Source organism: Podarcis tiliguerta (assembly GCF_965153285.1).
Source record: "Podarcis tiliguerta genome assembly, chromosome: 8".
Taxonomy (NCBI): Eukaryota; Metazoa; Chordata; class Lepidosauria; order Squamata; family Lacertidae; genus Podarcis; species Podarcis tiliguerta.
In genome coordinates, this window is record NC_139541.1 from 56,554,910 (window position 1) to 56,577,951 (window position 23,042).

A 23,042-nucleotide genomic window follows, 5' to 3' on the forward strand; every position below is an offset into this window, starting at 1 on the left:
TCAGCAAATCTCCCTCCCTCCCAGTTTGCAAAGCACCCTGAAATAATTTTAGATGAAGGATGGTATAGGAACATAAGGAGAGTCCTTCTGGATACATCTGTTGCAGCATCGTGTTCTCACAGTGGCCAGCCAGATCCCCCAAAGGGAAACCGGCAAACAGGATCCAAGCACAAGAGCATTGTTGGTGTTCAGACGCAGTCTGTGTTTTCTGGGGCTGGGCAGTTGCAGTCCTGAATGTCTAGAAGGCACCAGGTTGGCAAAGGCTGGCCTGTGCTTTTGCCAGTACAGCATTATTATTGTCTTACAATACTCACAACAGCCTTGCATTGCTCAAAGGCAACCAATTTTGGGGTGAAGACGCCTGCCAGATGTTACAACTGGTAGCTCGTCTAAGCTGGGACCAGCTATTCATCACCAGCTTCTCCTCCAGCTCCAATAGTCACATGCATTTTAATTAAGATGCAGCCTCCAATGACTGAAAAACCTGCATCTCATCTTCAATCCCCACCAATCCCCCGAGCCCCATCATTTTCATGGCGACAGCGAATTGAGATGATGTGCGCTTATCCCTTCTTCCTATTTCCACCACCACCACCCTCCCTGGTGCAACTGAGTTTAATTTGCTCCATTTATGCGTTCTCTTAGCACCTTCCTTGGAGACCCATAAAGAAAACAAATGTATTAATTGTTTAGCTCCTGCGTATTTATTTAGCAAATTCGTCTGGGTAATGTGAACGCCATTCACTTCCCCTCTCCTCTCCCTTTCTCCTTGCCTTTGATTTATAGTCTCTGGGCCATTGTGTGCACTGCCTGCGAAGACAATTGGAGCTACAATCCTGGAGAATTTAGAGGGATCTGCTGAGCCAGTTGTGCAAATATAGATAGTGGCAAGTCTGTTGACCTTGATAAATAAGCTTGTTTGGTGCAATGGCTACTGAATGGGTCACCAATGTGGTGCCTGTAGCTTACATGACACCCATGAGGTCTCACTCTGGAGCCTGTGAAGCTTCTGAGCCTCCCCACTCACTGTCCCCTTAGTCATGAACGGAGTCAGGGTGCAGCTCATCAGACCCTGGAGATTTGAATTCATTTAAAGTAGCTAGGCATTCCCTTTCCACCACTTTTCCTGTCTTGGGCTGCAGCTCCCTTCTTTGCATCATTTATTCTGTTATTCCCAGGTTAAGCCCTGCTTCACTTTTGGGTGAAAACAGAGGGTAATAGGTGTCGAGCAGTTTCACCTTCTCTGTCACCCAGTAGCATTCCTCCAGCTTCTCTGCGCAGAGGACCTCCTACTTGTTAGTTCTTCCTCTTGTTTCAAACATAGCCAAAGAAATCTTTTTTGTTATTACAAAAATTATTATAAAAATCCAGTTGTGTTCATGGGCTGATGAAGGGTTGAATTACGGACTAGCTACATGTTTTTTTAAAAATAAAATAAAAAATACCAGTCATTCTGAAATATCCTGCTGAAACTATTGGTTCCTGGCTTGTAAAGAAGGCCCTAAATCAAGATAAACACAGCGTGGTGATAGCAACCATACTCCCAAGGCTGACATCTCCTGATGTCCTTGGAAATACACTGGATTTCACCAACTGTGGCTTGGGCCTCTTATTTCCTAGCAGAGTCTTATTTTGTCTACTCCAGGCATACTGGTAACAGAAGGCATCCACCCCCCTCTCACACACAATAATATCCATTTTACCCTCATACTTGAAGGTCAGTGTTCTGCAGGAATGACTTCTCACATGGACGCCCCTTTCGGCTAATATTTGCGTTCTCTTTCTTTCTCTCTCTTGCTCTTTGGAAAAATGTAGCCCACCTCCCTCCTTCCTCCTCCATCTGTTCCTCCGTAATTTAAATGGATGTCCTCTACGGCAAGCCCGTCCAATAACTTCAGATAGATCATCAAGTCTAATAAAGAGCCAGATTGTTGTAAATGTCAATGCCTTGCCTGCTCAGGGCAGAAGGAAAGAGAGGCAGGCTGGTTGAACCAGGTCTGTGCCTCAGCCACCAGCCTTGACTGGGGGTCATCAAGGAGTGGACCGCCTCATATTTCAGCAAATGACGGGTCCACATATTTTCTCCACAGGCCAACAATGGCTTTCTGAAGGGCATCTGCATGACTGAAAAAGTGGGGAGCCCTCAAGGGCAGAGGGCCAGTCATGCCATCTGTTTTTCAGATGCACCAATGCCCACAAAAAATTTTTACAGAAAAGATTTGCAAGAGTTCAACAACAGAAACATCAGTTTTTAGGCCAGGGTGAAAAAGCCCACAGAGAAATCTCTCTTTGGTCTTACAGAAACTTTGGGCTTTGGAAACTTTAGAATGCTTTTAATTTTAGGAGCACACAGGTGGTAGCTTAGGAATGTGCAGAATCCTTCTCTGAAATTTCATTAGAGGTCCTTAACGTTCGTTTGTTTCTTTCTTGATGGTGATGTAGTGATGAAGAGGCTTTTCTCACAATTCTTTAGATGTTTTCACTGAAGGCAATGCCTCCAGAATTACTCTGAATTTTTTTTGTGAAACAAAAGGGAAAGAAAGGGATGCAGCTAAGTGGTATATGGAGCTTCTGCTTGGCATGCAGAAGGTCTAGGTTCAATTCCTGGCATCTCCCAGTAAGACTGGGAATGTTCTCCTGGCTGAAACCCTGGAGAGCTGCAGCCTAGGTGAACCTGTGGTCTTGCAAGGTTGGATGGCCATCTGTTGGATTATTTAGCTGTGATTCCTGCAATGCAGGGGAATGAGCTAGATGACCCTTGGGGTTCCTTCCATCTCTATGATTCTATGAAGGGAAATTCTTATGTTCCTGTGAAAATTCAGTAGCAGCTCCAGTGGGGAACGAAGACTCATCTTAGCTGTCAGGTATTAGGATGTCCTTGCCATCCATCCAGGGAGCTGTCCAAAAGAACAGTGCTGAAACCTACTTTTCCTACATGAGAGGGTTACCCAAAGCTCTGAAGGGTGAAAAATATATATGGTGTGCCATATATATATATAATAGAATCATCTAACTGTAGAGTTGAGAGGGACCCCAAGGGTCATCTAGTCCAACCCCCTGCAATGCAGGAATCTGAACATGGAATCATCAAATTGTAGAGTTGGAAGGGACCCCAATGGAAAATTAATGTGAATGGATGTGTGGTCATCTCTCTGGAACTTACACAGCTGCAAGATGGTAGAAATATTCTTGTGCCACAGATAAAAGGTATTTGTTAGAGAAGCTATTGGTGGATTTCTTGAAATCCTGTGTTGAGAGGCTTTGGGTGGGTTCTAAGCTGATGGGGTTGGGTACAAGCACCTCTTGGACACCCTGAACTACACTGCCTTAATTCCTCTCTAAGTTATACAGTTCCCATAGTAATTTCTCACTCAATTACTCACTTGATGGCTGATTTCTGCAGAACAAAGTGGTAGAATTCTTGATTGTAGTACCCCTTGTTTATATCTCTGTATGCTCCCTCTCCCATGGAAAAAGAAACTTTTTTTGTATATTGTCATGAGTTCAAAGGTGGCAGACCCCTCTAAATTCCTGGATCCAGTAAGTGTTAGAATTTAATCAAGACTTGGGGTATTAAACTGGGTGCCAAACACCTAAGCTAACCCCTGGACCCAGCATGTGTTAAAAGCTAATTAACTTAGCTTTTTAGTTAGCTAAATTAACTTAGTTTCCTGTGTTCAGGTGATCACTGGGGTGTGTGTGATGATGACGATTGATGGGCCATTAAGAGAAAAAAGGAAACAAGATGGGCCATTAAGAAAGCAAAGGAGAGAGGGCTGATAGTGAAATGGACAAAAGCCAGAGTTTAGAGTTGAAAGTGTGTGTGTTATGTGACCCAGGTGCAAATAGTTGCAGGCTAGAAATGCAGAGAGGGGGGGGGGGAGGGAGAGGGAGTGCCATGGCTGAATTCTGCTGGAAGCCAAGGCTGTGGCTTTGAGAGAGGATACTTTTTGAGTGTGGATGTTGTATATATGTGTAAATTAACCACAAAGACACCACAGTCTCCACAGTGCCTCATTTCCAAAATGAAACTTGAACCCTGGGCAAGCTCCTGGGACCCCTGAAATCTTGCACTACTTGAAGATTGGGGTGGCATGCAAAAATAAACAGATGAAGGAGATGGTTTCTGGATGCAACCTCTCCCTAGTGTGCAAGTTTTCTCCCTGCAGCAAGGAGCTTTTTGTCTGTGGAACATCAAAACCCACCCACACCCTGATGTCAGACCTGAAATGATGCAGCCCAGAATTCTACCACCTCATTATGTTTAGTTTGTAAAGCAAATATGAGCATTTGAGGTGATTCATAGGGTAAGGAAGTTCTATCAGTGGTGATTAGTCGGTTCTGTCTCAATTCAGGTTATTGTTTGATGTTTGATACACTGTGGGAAACAGCTAAATGTCTAGCTATTCCAGCTGCCTCCCACCCCCAGCAGATTGCAGGTTAGAGATGAGTGAGGAATTTGATCTTTGCAGATTCAGAAACAAATCCACACCTTTTAAACTAACATGCATATTGGAGCTAAGGTTTGTAGTCAACTGACTTTTAATCAGAGTAGACCCACTAAAATAAATGAAACCTAACTTAATAAGAGGGACGTGGGTGGCGCTGTGGGTTAAACCACAGGGCCTAGGACTTGCCGATCAGAAGGTTGGCAGTTCGAATCCCCGCCGTGGGATGAGCTCCCGTTGCCCGGTCCCTGCTCCTGCCAACCTAGCAGTTCGAAAGCATGTCAAAGTGCAAGTAGATAAATAGGTACCGCTCCGGTGGGAAGGTAAACAGCGTTTCCATGCGCTGCTCTGGTTGCCAGAAGTGGCTTAGTCATGCTGGCCACATGACCCGGAAGCTGTACGCTGGCTCCCTCGGCCAATAAAGCGAGATGAGCGCCGCAACCCCAGAGTTGGTCACGTCTGGACCTAATGGTCAGGGGTCCCTTTACCTTTACTTAAGTTAATAAGGGCCATTCATGTCAATGGGTCTACTCTGAGTAAAGGTTAGTTGACTGCAATTCCTAGTGCCAGCTTTTTTCATGCAATTCTCAGTTTTAAAAGTGTACTTTGTAGTGAAGAGCACTGGATTTTTATGAATCCTGAACCAGAAGTATGGTGTCCAAACCAAGGCAAGTAAAAAAGACCAGTGCTTCTTTTCTAAAAAAATGTTTAGGGGTACTCTCATTTTGACTCAAGAAAATCACTGTTTTATAGTTAAACTTGGGAAAAATAAATACAGTAAATCGACAAAAGTGCAAGGATTCACAAAATGTTTAGGGATATGCATCCCCCCAGAAAAAAAGCACTGATAGTACCTTCCTCATCCTTGGTCAGACCACACCTGGAGTTCTGTGTCCAGTGCTGGACACCACAATTTAAGAAGAATATTGACAAGCTGGAATGTGTGCAGGGGAGGGCAACCGAGATGATGAATATTCTGGAAACAAAGCAGCATGAGGAACAGCTGAGGGAGCTGGATCTGTTTATCCAAGAGAAAAGAAGACTGAGAAGTGATATGACAGTGACCTTTAAATATCTGATGGGTTGCCATGTGGAAGATGGCACAAGCTTGTTTTCTGTTGCTCCAGAGGGGAGGATCCAGACCAATAGATTCAAATTACAAGATAGGACTAAAATTAGGAAGAGCTTCCTGCTGATAAGAGCTGTTCAAAAGTGGAATGGACTCCCTTAGAAGTTGGTGGAGTCTCCTTCTTGGAGGTTTTTATGCAGAGGTTGGATGGCCATGTGCCAGGGATTCTTTACTTGCAATTTCTGCATTGCAGGGGGTTGGACCAGATGACCCTAGAGGCCCCTTCCAACTCTACAATTCTAGGATTATGTGAAATTGGGCTTATTTTGGAGTTAGCCAAGGCTGAGCTCCCTTCAAATCCCTCTGAACCAAAACTGGGGCCCCCCAATGCTTTGTGAGCAATTAGAAAATTTGGTACCAAACAGAGCTGTGGATAACGTGATCTGCAAAAATTGCAATGTTTCTCCCCAATTTTCCCATACAATATATGGAAATTGCCAGGGTGGGGGGAGGGTGAGGCAGTATGCGTGTGTGTTTTTGTGACTGACACATCTTACTTCTAATCAGAAGGGATTCTATATTTGTTTGTTAGTCACTCTGTGCATTGTTCCCCCCCCCAAAAATAAATCTTGAGTGATTTAACAGCAACAATAAATACAAAGTGCAATGCAATACAAATATAGCAATTTTTAAAAACAAGTCCATCCACACACAAAAAGGATCTGCCAAGGCCCTCCGGCCAGAGTGCTTTGTGGGAGGGATGTTGATCTTGTCTGTTCTATGTGCTTTGCTAGTTTTCTCTCTTCTGAGTTGGCTGTTTCAGTTAGGATAGACATTTTGCCTGTGGCAGCCTCCTCCAAACACTGTGCTTGCTTGCTTGCTGCTCTGTGCACTACTTCAGCTCTGAACCTTACACATACATGGCTGCTTGGCCATAGCTGAGCGGTAGAGCATCTGCCTTGCATGCCAAAGCTCGTAGGATCAATCCCCGATACCTCTGGGTAGGGCAAGAAGAGACCCTCTGAAATCTAGAGAGCTATTGCTATCAATCAATACTGGCCTAGATGCACCAGGGATTCTTTAGCTGTCATTCCTGCGAGGGCAACTAGTTGGACTAGATGACCCTGTGGGTTCCTTCCAGCTCTACAGTTCTCTGATTCTATTACTCTAAATCAGGCACTGATTTGGTCTCTGAACCACATCCTGTGGTCAGTGCACACCCCAGAAGTCTGACAGAGAATGGGAATGGACATCTTAAGAGAAAATACAAGTATTTTGAACACACATTTGCACGAAATGTTTGATGCTCTTAAGAAAACATGCACACACATACACAGATTAATGTGGAAAGAGAACAGAATGGAAAATTGCTCAAACACCAGCAGAAGTTATGCCCACCAGAAATAGCCTGATTTGTCCAGCCCTAGGTGCGTGGGCACAGCATCAGAGCTACTTTCAGGTCTTCCGTCTGTTCTGGAGGTGGCTGAACCAGTTTTTCTCTGTGTCTGTATGCTTGTGTGCGTGTTTCCCTCTTTCCCACAGGAGACCCTGCAGCAGAGGAGTGGTCCCAGTGGAGCGTCTGTTCACTGACCTGCGGCCAAGGCACCCAGGTGCGGACTCGCTCCTGCGTCTCATCGCCTTACGGGACACTATGTAGCGGGTTGTTGCGGGAGACCCGGATATGCAATAATACCGCCACCTGCCCAGGTAGACGGGGCAAATGGGGAGGGGGCTTGCTGCTGTTTCCCCTTCCTTCCACCCCTTTGTTACGTCTTCCTTCGTTGTGTCAGGTTGCTTTCGTGAGAGATGCCTGTCTGTCATCGCGCTTTGTTTTGTATTCCCAGAATGTTCATTCCAACTGGCATTATTAACATTCATATGCTAATGTGGCTGCACTCTTAGAAGCAGGAATAAACATCCTCTGAAATATTTGGTTCTGTTCTGTTTTCGATTTAGCTTTGCCTCTGTCGCTTCCAGTTCAGTCCCAAGGAAGATTTAGAAACCCATTCGGCGCCCCGCCCCGCCCCACCCCCAAGGACAGGTTCAATTCTGGTTCGCAAGGATGAGACACTTAATAGGTTTAATTAGTTATAAAGCCAATTCAGCCATAACCCATAAGTACTGTGAAGTATTAATGAAATAAAAATGACTAAAACAGCTTGCCGTAAATTTGCCACACGTTTTTTAATGTGCCCTGTTTAATTAAAGAGTATTTTATCCATCCTGCAACAAGGCATCTCTCCTGCCTGATCAATGCCCCATTCCGTTAAAAGGACATACTGTAATGCAAAATTGTGTAGAAACTGAATCGGTTCTCCTTTGAGCCAGTGAGTGTATCAGGAATCCTTTACCTCAGGGCAGCCCAACTTTCCTTACCAAGTGAGCCACAAGAGTACTTTGAACCTGCAGTGCTTGTCCTGCAGGGTGGGGGAGTGAGGCCAAAATTTGACACACACATCCCAGGGTCCTAGAGTTCTCCCACCTCCTTCCCAAAGCTGGAAAAGCACTAACTAAGCTTTGGGAAGGAGCATGGAGGACTCTAGGACCCTGTCAGAGCCATCACACCTCCTTCCCAAAGCCCAGCACCTCACTAACTCAGCTTTGGGAAGGCAGTGTGAGGTCTTGGGTAAGGGGCACAAAAGGGCCGTGCATTGAACCACCTTACTTTAAATGGACCCTTATTTTGAGAGCTGGGTGATTGCATCTCCCAAACAGATTCAGCAGGGGTAGCCAACCACAGTGGCTTGCAGATGTTCTTGGACTCCAGCTCCCATCAGCCCCAGCAAGCATGGCCAATGGTCAAGGATGATGGGAATTGTGGTTCAAAACAAGCGCACAGTGTTGGCTTTCCCTGATATACAGAATTTTATTTCCAGCACAATCCTGTGCATGTTTACTCAGAAGGATGTTCAACAGGGCTTACTCCAAGTCAGCATGCATAGGATGGCTGTCTTAAAAGCAGGCAGGATGATACTGAATTGGGGGCACTGGTGCTGAGGATGGGATACTTAACCCTCTCCCCTCTTTCTCTATCTCTCTTTTCCCTTCCTCTCCTGCCTTTCCCTGCTTAGGGAAAATGCAAGGTAGGCAGCAGCTGGAGGTGAGTTTGAGATTATGGGGTTGTCAGGTGAAAGAATGAAACATCTGACCCCGGCACTGTTGCTCCTTTCCCCCAGCCTGCTTTTGTTTCATTCAGCAATAAATACAACCATAAATAAATGAATGAATATAAAATCATGGGTTTCCCTTCATAATGGGTGGTTTGGCATTGAACTGAGCTGCTGAGGAGAGCCAAGCCAAACCACACTTCAAAGTGTGGGGCCAAGGCTGTCGTTGCTCTTGTCGCTGTTGTAATCCAAAAAGAAGAGGAAGCCCCCTTGGCCATCTTGTAAACAAGGACCACCACCCCCACCTGAGAATTCTTAGAAACTGCCTTTCGTCATCCTGCACACCCCTGAAGCATTACCAAAACTGCAGTCCTACACATGCCTACTCAGAAGCAATTCCCATGAGGTTCAATGTGGGTCATTCCTGGGAATATAGGAGCAGCCCCACTGCTGGGAGGCATCCTGCCTCTAGGCTGGGAGAGAGCCAAAGGGATATCAGAGATATCAAAAGCCTGGCCAGGCACAGGAAGGGAGGGTGGGAGTCTTCTCTTGCATTTTGTTTTCCCTTTGTTTTACAATTTCCCTCTCCTTGCTTCCACTGGGAGGAAAGTGCTTATTCCAGCTGCATGGCTGGTATATCCCCACCTCCCTCATTTTGGTGGGCATGCCAGGGGACTAGGAAGGTTTCAGTTCTTCAGATCCAAATTCTTCCCTCGATAAGTTCCTGGTCCACCCAGTTTTGCCTCTAATGAAGCTGAATAGTAGAAGATTTGGAACAGTTAAAAGAAAGTGTTTCTTCATGCAGCACATAGTTGAATTATGGAACTTGCTCCTCCAGGAGGCAGTGACGGCCACCAGTTTGGATGGCTATAAAAGAGGATTGTACAGATTCCTGGAGGAGAAGGCTATCAATGGCTAATAGACGTGGAGGGAGGCAGAAAGGTTTCTGAATACCAGTTGCTCAAAACTGCAGGAGGGGAGAATGTTCTTGTGCTCAGGTCCTGCTTGCGGCTTTCCCACAAGTATCTGGCAGTGTTCGAAGCTCCCATTGTTCTAGGCGCATTTTGCGACAGGGAATTTCATTAGTGTGAGCAGTTTCTGAGCTCTGGGCGCAGCACTGCACCTAAAATTTCAGATTAAAACTGCAGAGTAGAAGGAAAGGAGGACCTTTTTCTATCTCCCCACTTCCAGTTAGTCTCTGAAGACTGGAGAAGAGACCCTCTTAAGAATATTAGGGGGGTGGGCAGGGGAAGGACTAGACCATGTGAAAAATGAACATAGTATTTTAGCTGCAGTTCATTCATTTTCAGCTTTGTATTCTTGTTATAAAAAAAGTGTGCCTAGACATTCCGTTATTGTGCCCATCACCTAGGTTTAAGGAGCCATTTAACTCTTAGCTTTCATATCTTAGTTTCTAACACTGGTATCTGGTTGTCTGCTGTGAGAACAGGATGCTGGCTTAGATAGACCATTGTCCTGATCCAGAAGATTCTTCTAATGTTACTTTGCCTCATTGTCTTTTAAAGCCATCAAAGTCAGTGTCTATCTCTAGCATGACATGCTGCAGTTGCAAGTTTCAGAACTCTGGTGCTACATACATACTTAATTGACATGCTCATTTTTAAAAATAAGAATATTTACTTTAGGCATGCTTTTGAAAGTGTCCTTGGGCTTCCTTCTTCTTTTCAAGTCGTGCTGGCTTTTGCATGCCCTGGAAAACTGTGGTGGTTTTAGTATCTTTGATTTAAAGGACGTTGAAGAGTTGAAATGCATTAATTAGCATTCAGAGCCTATGACAGCTAATCAATGATGGATCACTATCTGCTTGAAAAATCTAATGCCAGCGTGAAAACACTGAACAAAGCTGAATTGGGAGAGCTCAGGAGGTCATTGTAGAAATATTTATATATCTGTATAAAAGTTGTTTTCCCCCCTCCACATCATTCTGTTTAATCTCAACTCATCAAAGGCTAGATATCCCTGAATTTCTCGTTGGCCTGCTGGAGGTGAAAAATAATTCCTCATCTTGTTTTAGGTTTCACCTCATGAATCTTTCAATGGATAAACAACCCAGAAAGCGTATTTAGATTCTGGAGAACAGCAAAAGGCATCCAATAGGCATATTAGGGGGGGGAAGGGGGGGAGAGCAAGGAATAATTTACACAGGAATGGCCGTTGGATTAGCTGGAAATTAGAAAGTAGTCCAGTAGCTGCTTTGTTTCCTCAGGCATGAAATTAACCAAATCCAAGAAAAAAGTGGGATGTGTGAACAAAAAGATCAGAAGAACAAACTATGTTTTTGGTAATTTTTTTAAAAGTCCCTATGAAAATCCACCAGCATTTTTATTGCACATTTCTCCTAATACATTTGGTATGCAATTTTGCCTAACACACACATTTTTGAAACTGCATTTTTGCATATTGTTTTCACTAATATATGCATTTTATGCTTACTTTCCCTAATACATACATTTTGGGGTTGGAAACAGGATCGCAAAATTTAGAGAAGTGCAAATTTCAAAAGATAGATGTGCTTTGGTTTGCATATTGTTATGGAAAGTGTGAATTAGACAGGCTTACAATTGAAATGTGAAGCAAGCCCAATTATCACTCCCTACTTGTAAAAGCCCGTTACACTGGCTTCTGCACGTCACAAAAGGTCTCAGGTTTCCCCAAAGTATGCTGGTATAACCAAACAATGTCCTCTCTCCCTTTGAAAATATTAAAAGCCAGTAATTATTAATATCTGTCTTGAGCGCTAATCAGCACAACTCCTGGGTCCCTTGTAAGGCAGAGAGATCAGAATTAAAAAGAAAACCTGCTAGTTCTTACATTAGCAAAGCTGAATATTAATTTTTGGAAAATGTAGCAGACTTCAAAGACAGTTTCCCCAGGTTTTTGCAAAGAGAAAATGAAGTACCATACTCCATTTCTAATTTCAATCATTAAAACATCTGCAAGTCTGAATGTAAGATATTGTGAATGGATTTCATGATAAATGAAGCATTGATTAAGTTTGACCAGGAAGCTGTTCAGGTGTTCTCCAAAGAGTTATCAGCCTGGGAGGAACTGGATGATGGAAATCAGTTTTCTGGGTATCTTCATCCACTGTCAAGGCAAAACCCAAATTATCTTGGGAAATTTCTCCCTCTTTCATATTATTTGTAATGGCTGCTGTGATCTCACATCCAAGAGACATGGGTTTGGTAGCAACTGATGGCAGCTTAACCTTTACACTTACTTTCCTCTGTTTTGAAAGCTTGTGGAAAGAGGCAGAAATGGGACTGGAAAAATAGATCAAAATGACCACAAATTTTGGCTGGGTATGCATTCAAAGCACATTTCCACCCTCCAATAATTCTGGGCAGTTTGTTAAGAGTTGCGGAGGATTGTAACTCTGTGAGGGATAAACTGCAGTGCTTACAATTCTAAGTGGAGGACGGTGCTTTGAATGTGCTTTAAAATTACACCATAGCCCAAAGCTCACTTGATCCCATCAGGAACAGTTGCTGGAATGATCTTTTAGAGAGTGGTGAGCAAAATTGACATGATAGAAATTTATAAAATTATGCATGGCACGGAGAAAGTGGGTAGAGGAGGGGAAGTGAACCTTCTCTCATAACATGCAAATCGTGGACATCCAATGAAGCTGAGCGTTCAAAGATTCAGCAGAAATAAAAGAAAGTACTTCTTTATGCAGTGCATAGTTAAACTACAGAACTCACTCCCATAGGAAGCAGTGGTGGTTACCAATCTGCATGGCTTTAAAAGAGGATTAGACAAATTCATGAACGAGAGGGCTATCAAAAGCTACTTGCCATATTAGGAGGCAGCAGTGCTTCTGAATACCAGTTGCTGCAACCAAAGGAAGGGAGAGTGCTCAGGTCATGCTTGCTGCTCTCCCCCAGGCATCTGGTTGGCCACTGTGTTGACATTCTTATGTTCTTAGAATGTCAGGTGGGCAATTTTAGCATGTTGTTGCTCCAGAGGCGTTTCTGCATCCAAGCATGAAGTATTGTTCATGTAGAGTGTGCATGCATGAGCCCTCCACTGCAGGGCACTGATGCTGAGCTGTTCTTTCTTGGCCAGCCCCCGCCAGTGGCACAATGGGTCAATGCATCTGGCTGTTGATCAGAGGATTGGTAGTTTCAAACCTACCCAGGGGTGGCTGTGGGCAGGATTCCTTCATTCTATTATTCTAACCACACGTTGGTATTATGTAACAGGGGTGGGGTGGCAAACTGGCGTCTTTGCCCTGGAAGGTATTTCTTCCTTCCCACATGAGAAGCATTACACATTTGAGAGGCTTGTCATCAGCAAATGTGGATGTGTCATTTTTTTTATTTTTGAAAAGCAGATCCAGATTGTGATTGCCAATTGTCAATGTTGTCATTTCCAGTTTATTGATAGACCACATTACCCCAAAGTACAACTCTGTTCAATGTGGTTTGCAGAAAAATCTAAATCTAAATACAGTAACAATGCATGATTAGACTTATAACTGCTAAAATAATCATGTTGTACACCACCCCAATCTCCAAGCGGTGCAAGATTCCAGGGGTGCCAGGCACTTACCAAGGGTTCAGTTTCCATTGAATGAGGGACAATGGAGACTGTGGTGCTTTTGTGATGGTTTATTTACAAATATATACAACTTGAGCCTATGATGGAGGGGCTCAACACCCCAGAAGGTTTTGCTCCTCCAGTCATCACAGCCTTGGATCCAAGTAGAAATCCAGAATGGCTTTCCTTCTCATGGTTCTGCCTACAGCCTGCTTCTAGCCCAGCTCACATGCTCAGCTCTATCTTTTGTCTTTCTTGCTTCTAGCCAGGTGAGGGAGAGGGCCCATTAGGAGTGGGCTGACCCATTTGCCTCCTGGGACCCATGCTTAGGACCATTACCAAGAAGCTGGCCTGGCTATTTCAAGAATTGAATTTGCCATTAGATTTTAACCCTTGCTGGATTCAGGAATTAGATGGGATGCAGCATACAACCTTACTCCCCCTCCCAAAAAAACAACAACCTTGCAACAATAATAATCAACAATTAACCATTCATTTAACATATATTAACATTTAAGCAAGCGTACAGCTTACTAATAGGTTAAGCCAGAATATCCATAAAGCGTGTGGGGCATGGCAGATGAAATCCTCCATCCCCTGGTGGCAGCCAACTGCAGGTATTATGCTGTCCATTCAGGAGCAAAAGCAGCAGTGCATATATGAATCATTGTCACTCGTTGCATACACATAGGAAGCTGCCTTAAGTCACACTGGCCCTTGTAGCTCAGTATTATTTGCACCAGCCTTCCCAGCATGTCCTCTAAATGTCCCCTATAGCCTCCACCATCCCTGACTATTGCCGTGCTGGCTGGAGCTGAGTGGTAGTGCAAAACCTCTGGAGGGCACCAACTTGGGAAAAGCTATTCTACACTGACTGGCAATGGCTCTACAGGGTTTCGTGCAGGAGTCTTTCCCAGCCCTACTCAGAGATGCCATCAAGGATTGAACTTGACACCTTCTGCATGCAAAGGATGTGCTTTAGTACTGAGCTTATTTTCCTTGCGCATCACCCTCCCCATTCATTCATAAGTATCAACTGGAGCATAAATGAATGCAGACATGAGTATCTGTCATGGATTGCATGTGCAACTGCCTTAATTCCACATCATGCTTGTCCCCATTCAAAAGCACAGAGTGTAGTATACATTTATGCAGATCTCGATAATTGTTGCACATTGCATGCACAATTGGCTTAATTGTACAACAATCTAGCCTGCTACAGAAGTGTAGAGAGGTTCATTTTCTGGTACATTTCTTGTTGTCATGCTTCACCCAATTATACTCAAAAAAGATTTAATTTTACCAGCTTTTTAAAAAAAGCCAAATTTATATTTTTGTCAATCTTCCAATGTTATCCCTGAAAGGTAGAACACTTCAGATTGCAGTTTCTTTTAGAGCAGATAAATTCCAGTTGCATTTTTAAAAAACTGAACACTTCTAGCCAGCTCTCTGCAAAGCTTAAATCAAGAAGAGGATGTGCTCGTGATGTATGCCGACCATTTTTAGAACAGAGTTTGACTGCCTGTCTGTTCCTCTTTCCACCCAGGCTGGACTAGACAGCAGAATGGAGGGCGTAATAAAGCTCCAGTGTCTGTTTATGTAGCTGTGTACTTTCATAACAGGGAAGGAGGGGAAGCAAAATGTATTCTATTTTTCAGTAATGGGGATTCTGCTGCTCTCTTGAAATGACGGAGCACTGATTTGACTTTGGGGGAATGCGACAGAAGATAAAAACTGTCTTTGTGGGCAGGTGGAAAGTCCAGATAATTCAGCATTCTGCCTTCTGACACTAGGCAACTAAATGCCTTGGGGAAGATGTTTCCTAGCACACAATAGAGACAAGGTATCTCTTACTTATTTATCAGAATTATTATTACATGCTCTTCGCCAGAAGGTCCCGGGGTGGGTCACAGCAATGTAAAATACAAGATTAAAAAAAGTTTGAAACAAATTTCAATCACAGCTAGTGTGGATCATTATATATCTCAAGCAGGCCTGCCAGCTTAGACCTGTGACTGTGGGTGCCTAGGGTCATGCATGCCATGGATGTACATGCATGCCCAATGTCAGCAAGCCCACCAGTGTGTGCACCTGATATCAGCTTGCCACCGTAGTATGCTGACGTCACACACAGACATCAGTGGATGTGCTGACATTGGACGTACTGATGTTGGATGCATATGGCCCGACACAAAAAATGGGTACCTGACCCCTTCATAGGGAATGCTGGGGGGGGGGGGGCTGAAGCACTCAGGGGGCCCGGAACCTGGTGCATAAGATCTCAAATTTCAAAAACCAGGGTAAAGAGGTGTATCTTCCATATGTGACAAAAGCTGCACAATGAAGCAATGAAGGTGTCAAGCACACCTTTGTGGGGATGGGAATTCCACAACTTAGGAGCTGCCACAGAGAATGATGTTACCTTGGCCACATCTCCCATCTGGATAGACTTGCTAGAGAAACTCAGTAGACAGACTAGCAAATATGGGCTCTGATCAACTGGACCTTGTCAACTAGGATTGACTAGCATTAAAACTTCATACAGTTTGGATATTCCATGGATACATTTAAGATGAGAAGCATTTCTTGAAATGGTTAGAGATCCAGGGAGAGGGCTGGAAAAGAGTCTCACACAGGAGCACTGGAGCAGCTTTGAACTCTATTTGCCCAAGCCGATAAATTAGTTTGATCTGGCAGCTTTTATAAGGTCAGGCAATGTCACATGGTGCACTCTGGCTGAATGAGAGGCTTCCTTGGCTGGTGTACGTTGTTTCTTTGCAGTCCTTCCTTTGGCCAGAGTTGGGTTGTTGCCTTAGGGAAAAGATAACTTCCTTTTTACCCAGTCACACCATTGGTTTATACAACCAAGTATTGGCATTCTAGGGTTTCAGTCAGGGGTCTTTCCCAGCCCAATGTGGAGATGTTGGGAATTGAACTTGGGGTTCCTGGTTGAATCCACTCCTGAATTCCCTCAGGCCACATTTTGGGTATTCACTGTAATGGGTTCAAAAAAGCAAAAACAAAACAAGACACCAGCATTGAATGGGATTTGTCAGATCATCTAATTCACCAGCCCTTTCTTGCAATGATATATAAGAAGAAAGATCTTCATAATGTTAAGCCTTATAAGTAGAAAGTTACTCATAGTGGTGTGCCTGTACCTCTGCACCCCGCGTCTCAGACCAGTTGCTTTGCGTTCTATCCTCAGAAGATAGGGCGAAGCACTACTCCTTTTTTCTGTTTCATTTTTCCTCCACTGACCCTGTGCAAACCTTCTTTGTACCCCCGATACGCCTTTCCTGCCCTGCTACTCCCAAGCCCATGCCTTTCCCCTCCCTGGCTGAAATGGAGGCCCAGCCATGATTGCTGTGTGCTGTGTTGCAGTTCACAGCCTATGGGAGGATTGGTCCCCCTGGAGTCTGTGCTCGATGACTTGTGGGCAAGGGTCGCGGACCAGAATGCGGCAATGCGTTGCTCCACAGCACGGCGGAAAGGCCTGCAAGGGGCCTGAGGTGCAGAATAAATCCTGCAATATCGCTCTCTGCCCTGGTTAGTAATTAGCTCCTTGGATCCCCCCCCCCTCCCTTCCTTCACCCCTGCCAAGGTTTTCCTACTTTCCCAAAAGATAAGTAATCTTTTGTCTCCAGTCTGTACTAATAGATCAGAGGTCACAAACCTTTGGCTTATTAGATATTGCTGAACTACAACTTCCATCACCCCTGACCATTCACGATAATGGCTAGGGTTTATGGGAGTTGGAGTCCTACAACCTCAGGTGAGCTTTAAGTCCTCTGCCCCTTGACTAGACAGAGTCACATAATCATTTCTAAGCATGATAAAATGGTCTTCTGATATCACTAACATGGTCTGGGGGTTGAAGTTGTTTTTCAGCCTTTCAGGGCCTAGGTAATTTGTGATTTTTTTTCAACATGAAGTGGGGAGTGTGAGAGGGAAAATCAGCTTGTGGTAGCCTTTTCCTCGGAAATGGTCTTTGGGGCTAAAATTCCTCCTGGGTGAGAGGCAAACTGCATTGCTGAATGCTGCAACCACACAGAAACACACACATACTGGCCTTACCCTAAACTATGGTTAGCACTAACCACAGTTTGAAGGTGGCTTGTTTTCTTAAACCATAGTGAAAAGCATGGCTTCTGCTAGTTGGAAAACAAAACTGAAAGCTTCCAATGTGAAGACTGGAAGCTCTTACTTCTGTTTCCAACTAAATGTGGCTACTCATTAGAAACCGTAGCTTAGCATTAAGTCTAAACGTAACCAATTTGTTCCCATAGAAAAGGAGTGTAAGTCCTTTCACCTGAAGAGCTGTCTTTCTCTTTGAAGGAGCTGTCTTTCTCTCTTTCCACTGCCCACCCCCCACAACAGAGTAGTCAAACGTTTGAAACTCTCACATGGTATAATCCAGGAAACGTTTCGCCACATACTGATGTTCACATGCAGGCCCTGAATTAGACTTGGCCACAGAAAAAGGTCTCATTCCTGGGAGAGTAAACAAAGGAGGGGCCGTGCCTTTGAACAGAATCACTGGAGTGCCACTTGAGTGAAAAAGACAGGTCAAGGAGTGGGGGATAAAATAGACCTTGTTCTTTCCACCCTCTAGCTGGAGCCAGTACAGTAGGGATCTCTCTTCTGATGTATGGAATTGACTTAGATTTGCATCCTTCCCCCAATCTCTGTCCAGCACACACACACACGCTTTATGAAATCTTAGGACTATTAGTGATAGGCAGTGTCAGGAAGCAGGATGTCTAAGTGAATTAAAGACCCTCCTGGCTATAATGCTTCCTCCCACTGCTTTTATCAGGTAGTGGAAATAAAAGAATAAAGAGTTAGCTCCCCAGGGAAGCTCAGGCTTTCACTCGATGCCTGCAGCTTCCATCACTAGCACAGAACACAAACAAACTTCTCCCCCAGCTGGCTCAAAGACCTTTGCACTCAGAAATCGGACTTCCAATAACTTTCACTACTGCTTTGAAGCAACAACAACAAAATATTTGAAATAAGAACGCAAAAGTGTCCTAAGACCCATTAAGATATAAAGTGACAAATAATTAATCAACAGTTTAAGAGCATTTGGAGTACAATTAACACACACTTAAAAAATTGTTTAAAAAGAAAACTACCTTAGCCTGCTCATCAGCCTCGATTCATCCACCCTCCAAGGCAAAATCTGGTTTGTATGCCTTCGATCTAAAAGCATGGCTCACCCTTTTTAAATGTATTTATTCTGTTATTATTTCAATATCCCAGCTGTTCTCCAAGGTGGAGAACAACAGCCCTGTGAGGTAGGTTGGATTGAAAGATGATGCCCAAGATCTCTCAATGAGCTTCATGGCTGAGGATTTGAACCTTGGTCTCCCAAGTCCTAGTCCAACACTCTAGCCACTACATTGCACCGGGCAAACCATTGTTTTCTTTAGCCTAACTGTGGTTTGTTGTTGGCTTACAATTTGTGGCTTGTTTTAACTATTGTTTGGCAGTTTTTCCAAACCCAACAGCCATGGTTTGTTCACCCCACACTCTCATCAAGCTACAAAAGCACAAGGCAAGAACAGCTAGAAAATAACCCAAGTTTAGAGGAAACAAACCATGTCTTCTTTTTTCATCTGTGAGGTGATCTGTGGTTTGTTGAAAATCTATGGTTAAAATAACCGTGGCTTTGCATTAATGGCAGGGGGTCTTCGCATTTTTAAATGTGAATGCCAAATGGAATTAGATTCAGCTGTGCATTCCAGTACTAATTGTTCTGAAATATAGCTTGTTGGGTATTTTAGCATTACAGAAGAAGGTGTTTTGGGTTCTAAGCAGAACCAAGTAGCGTCAGATCACAGCCTGTCTGTAGTTCCACTAAGGAGGCTGCGACTCTCACTGGTTGCCATAAATCTCTTCAGAGAAACCAAGTGGGCTGCCTCCCGCATGCTTTTGTTTTTCCTCCTCTCCACGCTGCTCCTGTCCTTCGGGTGTTGTGTGCTTTTCAGAGCAAGACTGTCGGCCAGGCTTGTACAATAGGGAGCCCCTCTGGCCATACACGGCTCACCATCCAATTTTTGTGAGCTGCCTGGTGCCTGGGGCCACAAAAATGGGAAGGAGAAGAGTGTCTGGTGTCATGCAGCCCTGTTGGAAACAAAGCCTTTCTTGTTTGATTGGTTCATTGGGCAAAGGGGCCTTCTTAATGACTGATTTCGTACATGACCTCTGTCAACCTTCTGTGCTGAGTGAGGATTTTTGCAATTATATCCATGTGTCAGACACTGCAGGGTCTCTGGCTGTTGGCAGGACCAGACCTTGGAAACAGTGGATAATTTTCAGGAACATAGGAAGCTGCCTCATTCAGTGTCAGACCTGTGGTCCATCTAGCTCAGTATTGTTTGCACTGACTGGCAGCAGCTCTCCAGGGTTTCAGACAGGGACCTTTCCCAACCCTCTTTGGAGATTCTGGGACCTAGGACCTTTGTGCAGAACAAATGCTCTGCCACTGAGCTGTGGCTCCTAGACAGTGCTTTATACCACTGGTCCATCTAGCTCAGCATTGCCTACACTTACTGGCAGCAGCTCTCCAAGGTTTCAGATGGAACATCCCCATTCCTAGCCCTATCTGGAGATGACAGGGATTGAACCTGATACCTTCTGCATACAAAGCATGTGTTCTAGCATGCTGCACTATGGCCCTTGCCCAAAGCCGCACTTGGCTAGCTGATTAGATGCCAAGGAGTAAGGAGTCCCAGACTGGAGAGGTGGTCTGCAGTGGAAAGGGCAAGGCAAAGAAGGCGGGAAGGGAACACACACCTAGTGGCTCATCCAGCATCAGACCAAGAAGTCAAAGCTGAACAGAGGTGTCACTGCCCTCTGCCTCTGCCATATCTCTGTCTTGGCTGATGCTTGGCATTGGCTGGAGCCTTAAGTTGGCCAATGAAGTCACCATCTCAACAGAGCCACCTTTGACATTCTGTATTGAGCCTCCAAGTCATGCTGAACCACAGACAGGTGAGGGTGGGGGAAGCAGAGCCAGCAAGGATGGAGAAGAGAGTGGGGCACTGAGGGTTTCTGTTTTATCATGGTTTAGCAGAAATCAGTAGCCTGCTGCTGGCTGCTCAGTTGTTTCCACCTTGTTCCCTCCCTGGATAAACAAACCAGGGTGAAGCCTTCCCTTCCCTTTCTGCCTGAACTAAGGACTGTGGTTTGTTGCTTCCTAACAACTCATGCTCTGTAAGGGCTCAACAAACCATGGCTTAAAGCTGGTTAGAGATCATGGCTTGTTAGGGAACAAGAAACCACAATCCCTGGTGATTGGTTGTTTAAATTTATATACTGCCTTTCTGCTCAGGTACTTAAGGTGATTTTATTTTAAACTCGCTAAAACAAATACATAGTTTTGAACCCAAAGGTGACCCTGTGGTCATGACCAACTGAAGCAGGTATTTTCCCTGCTTGCCTCCCTTGCTCTCTTCTTCCTTCCCACAAGGCTAGTGGTCCTGTGCATGGGAGGGGACAGTAGGACTGGAACAGACTCTGGAGTTGTCTTTGCCTCCCTCCAGCAAAGGATGGTTAGGACGCAATGGGAAGCCAAACTCAGTTGTGAATCTCCCACTTGCACCAAGGGAGGAGCAAAGCAGGAATGCACCCTGACATTATTACAAGCAAATGTGGTCCATGTATATGTCGAGCCTTCGAGTCTAGATACACAGGCACCATATTTTTGTCTATTTTTATCAATCGGCCTTTAGACTCACCATTCGTTTCTTCCCTGCCCTGCATGTGGTGCAGGACTGAGCTTACTGACTGGAGCGTCTCAGTGGTGTTGCTGAGCTGTTCCTTGTGGGAAGAGACTTCTAGCAAATGGGCTTCCACTGGGTGTAGTGATGATGGTCATCAGCTTGGATGGCTTTTATGTATTGCATATTTATTTCATTTGCAGATTTATAAACAGCTTCACAACTGAAAGCTACCAAAGGGATGCACAAGAAGATAACACTCAAAAGATTACAGGCTCAGTAATGTTAAAGCAATAAAATTTACAGAATTTTTTAAAAAAGGATTAGACTAGACAAATCCAAAGAAATTCCAAAGAAACACCAGCATCAAAAAGCATCTCTCCGCTTTCCAACCATCCTTCCATCAGCTCATGCTGGGGAGAGCTTAGTCATGCTAAACCTTCAGAGCAGGGTAACACAAACTCATGGAGAATGGGGCTATCAGTGACTATTAATCACAAGGTCTCTGTTCTACATCCATTGTTAGAGGCAACAAACTTCTGAATAGTGGTTTCTGGGGACCACGAGTCCAGCTTGCAGGCTTTCCAGAGGCATCTAGTTGATCCCTGTGGAATGCTGGGTGAGATGGGCCTTTGGCTTGATCCACCAGGGCTATTCTCATGCTCTTAGCTGGTAGGTGGCTCCTTGGGCCCAGACCCCCAAGGCCGTGTCCACTGACCCCACCATCTGCTTATGCTTCCAGTTCCCAGCTGCTGCTCCTTCTTTACTCTTGACCCAGAAGCCCTTCTACCAGGATAGACAGGGTGGGTGGGGTTTGTTAGCTGATTTATTTTCCCAAATCCTAGTGATCCCGGCCAGAAGTGACCTGCATGGTGGGTAGGAAGGAGAGCTGGCCAGTTATCAATTGGAGTTGGCCCCGTGAGCTGCCGTGGGATGGAGATTCTTACACTAATAGTGAAGGTTAAGCTAGAAGAGAGTTTAATGTATGGCGCAAATGTGGGTTGGAAGATCCTGCCTTAGAGGAGGTGGGTGAGAAGCTGACAAGGACTGGTTGGGTGCCAGAAAAGAGGCAGAGGGACATCTTCATGGAGCATTTCCTTGTGCAACCTCCTCATGCACTAATTGAGTTTTTCCCTGTGCTTTTCTCTAATAGTGGAAGGCCAGTGGCTGGACTGGGGATCCTGGAGCCGCTGCTCGGTGTCGTGTTCCAACGGGACTCAGCAGCGCACCCGCAAATGCAGCGTCTCAGCTCATGGCTGGGCAGAGTGCCGAGGGGCTCATGCCGACGCCAGGGAGTGTTACAACCCTGAATGTCCAGGTAGGGATCCCACGAGTCTCCATACGCAGGTGGCAAGCAGACAGGAGAAGGTTGCAGTTGTTGCTCCAGAGGGACTGCAGAGCCATTCGCCACATCTAAGTGAGAATTCCCAGCATGCGAGTGATGGACATGGCTAGCTTGGGTGTGGCCGTGGCTTGTGGGCACAGCTTGGGTCTTTTGCAGCCAGTTCCCAGGAGAGTAGGCAGGTCAAGCTATCACAGGTAACTCTTCCAAAGACGTCATTTCCCTGGGAAGCCACAGGATGAGAAAAGTGGAGGCCTCTGGTGCTTGTATGTCACCTAAGAGTGTGTGCACTAAGGCCTTGGCGTCCCCTTCAGGTAGGAACAGGTATCTGTGTGTGCAAAGTCAGCACCTGCAATTGGTAAGTCTCTAGAGTGGCTGAGCCTGGTCACCTCCTTTGTCTGGTCAGCAGAGCCCCTGCCTGCTGCACCATAGGCTATAGCTGCTTTAGCCTCAAACATTTTCATTACAATTCACCACCCTGCGTACAGTTTCTTCTGACAGTTAGTGGTTTTATCAGTGCAGCAAATAAGGAACAATTATCTCTAAATAACTCAAGCCTCCAGCTCTGATCATCACAGACCTCCAGGGACCACAGTCTGAAGCACAAATTGTCCGAGTCTCATTTCGGGTTCTGCTGCCCATAGTCAGGGGACAGGGGAATATTTATTCTTTCTTTTTTAAAAAGGAAAACCACCCTGTGATCATTATGTGCACGTCAACTTAGCTCTCAGGTTGGCTTTCCATCAAATGAAAATCTTTAAAACAATCACGAAGCAATTTATAAAA

General features: G+C 45.0%; 1 protein-coding gene across 3 annotated transcripts in view; it reads left to right on the top strand.

Annotated features, from left to right (window-relative positions):
* The window catches only part of ADGRB2 (adhesion G protein-coupled receptor B2), a 157,784-nt gene that overhangs the window by 67,296 nt on the left and 67,446 nt on the right, over nt 1-23,042 (top strand). For all 3 annotated transcript variants that reach the window (XM_083453080.1, XM_083453081.1, XM_083453079.1), the window contains exons 4-5: nt 7,060-7,224; nt 22,068-22,232. In XM_083453080.1, the coding sequence (XP_083309206.1) occupies nt 7,060-7,224; nt 22,068-22,232 (330 nt within the window). The remainder of the gene's footprint in view (nt 1-7,059; nt 7,225-22,067; nt 22,233-23,042) is intronic.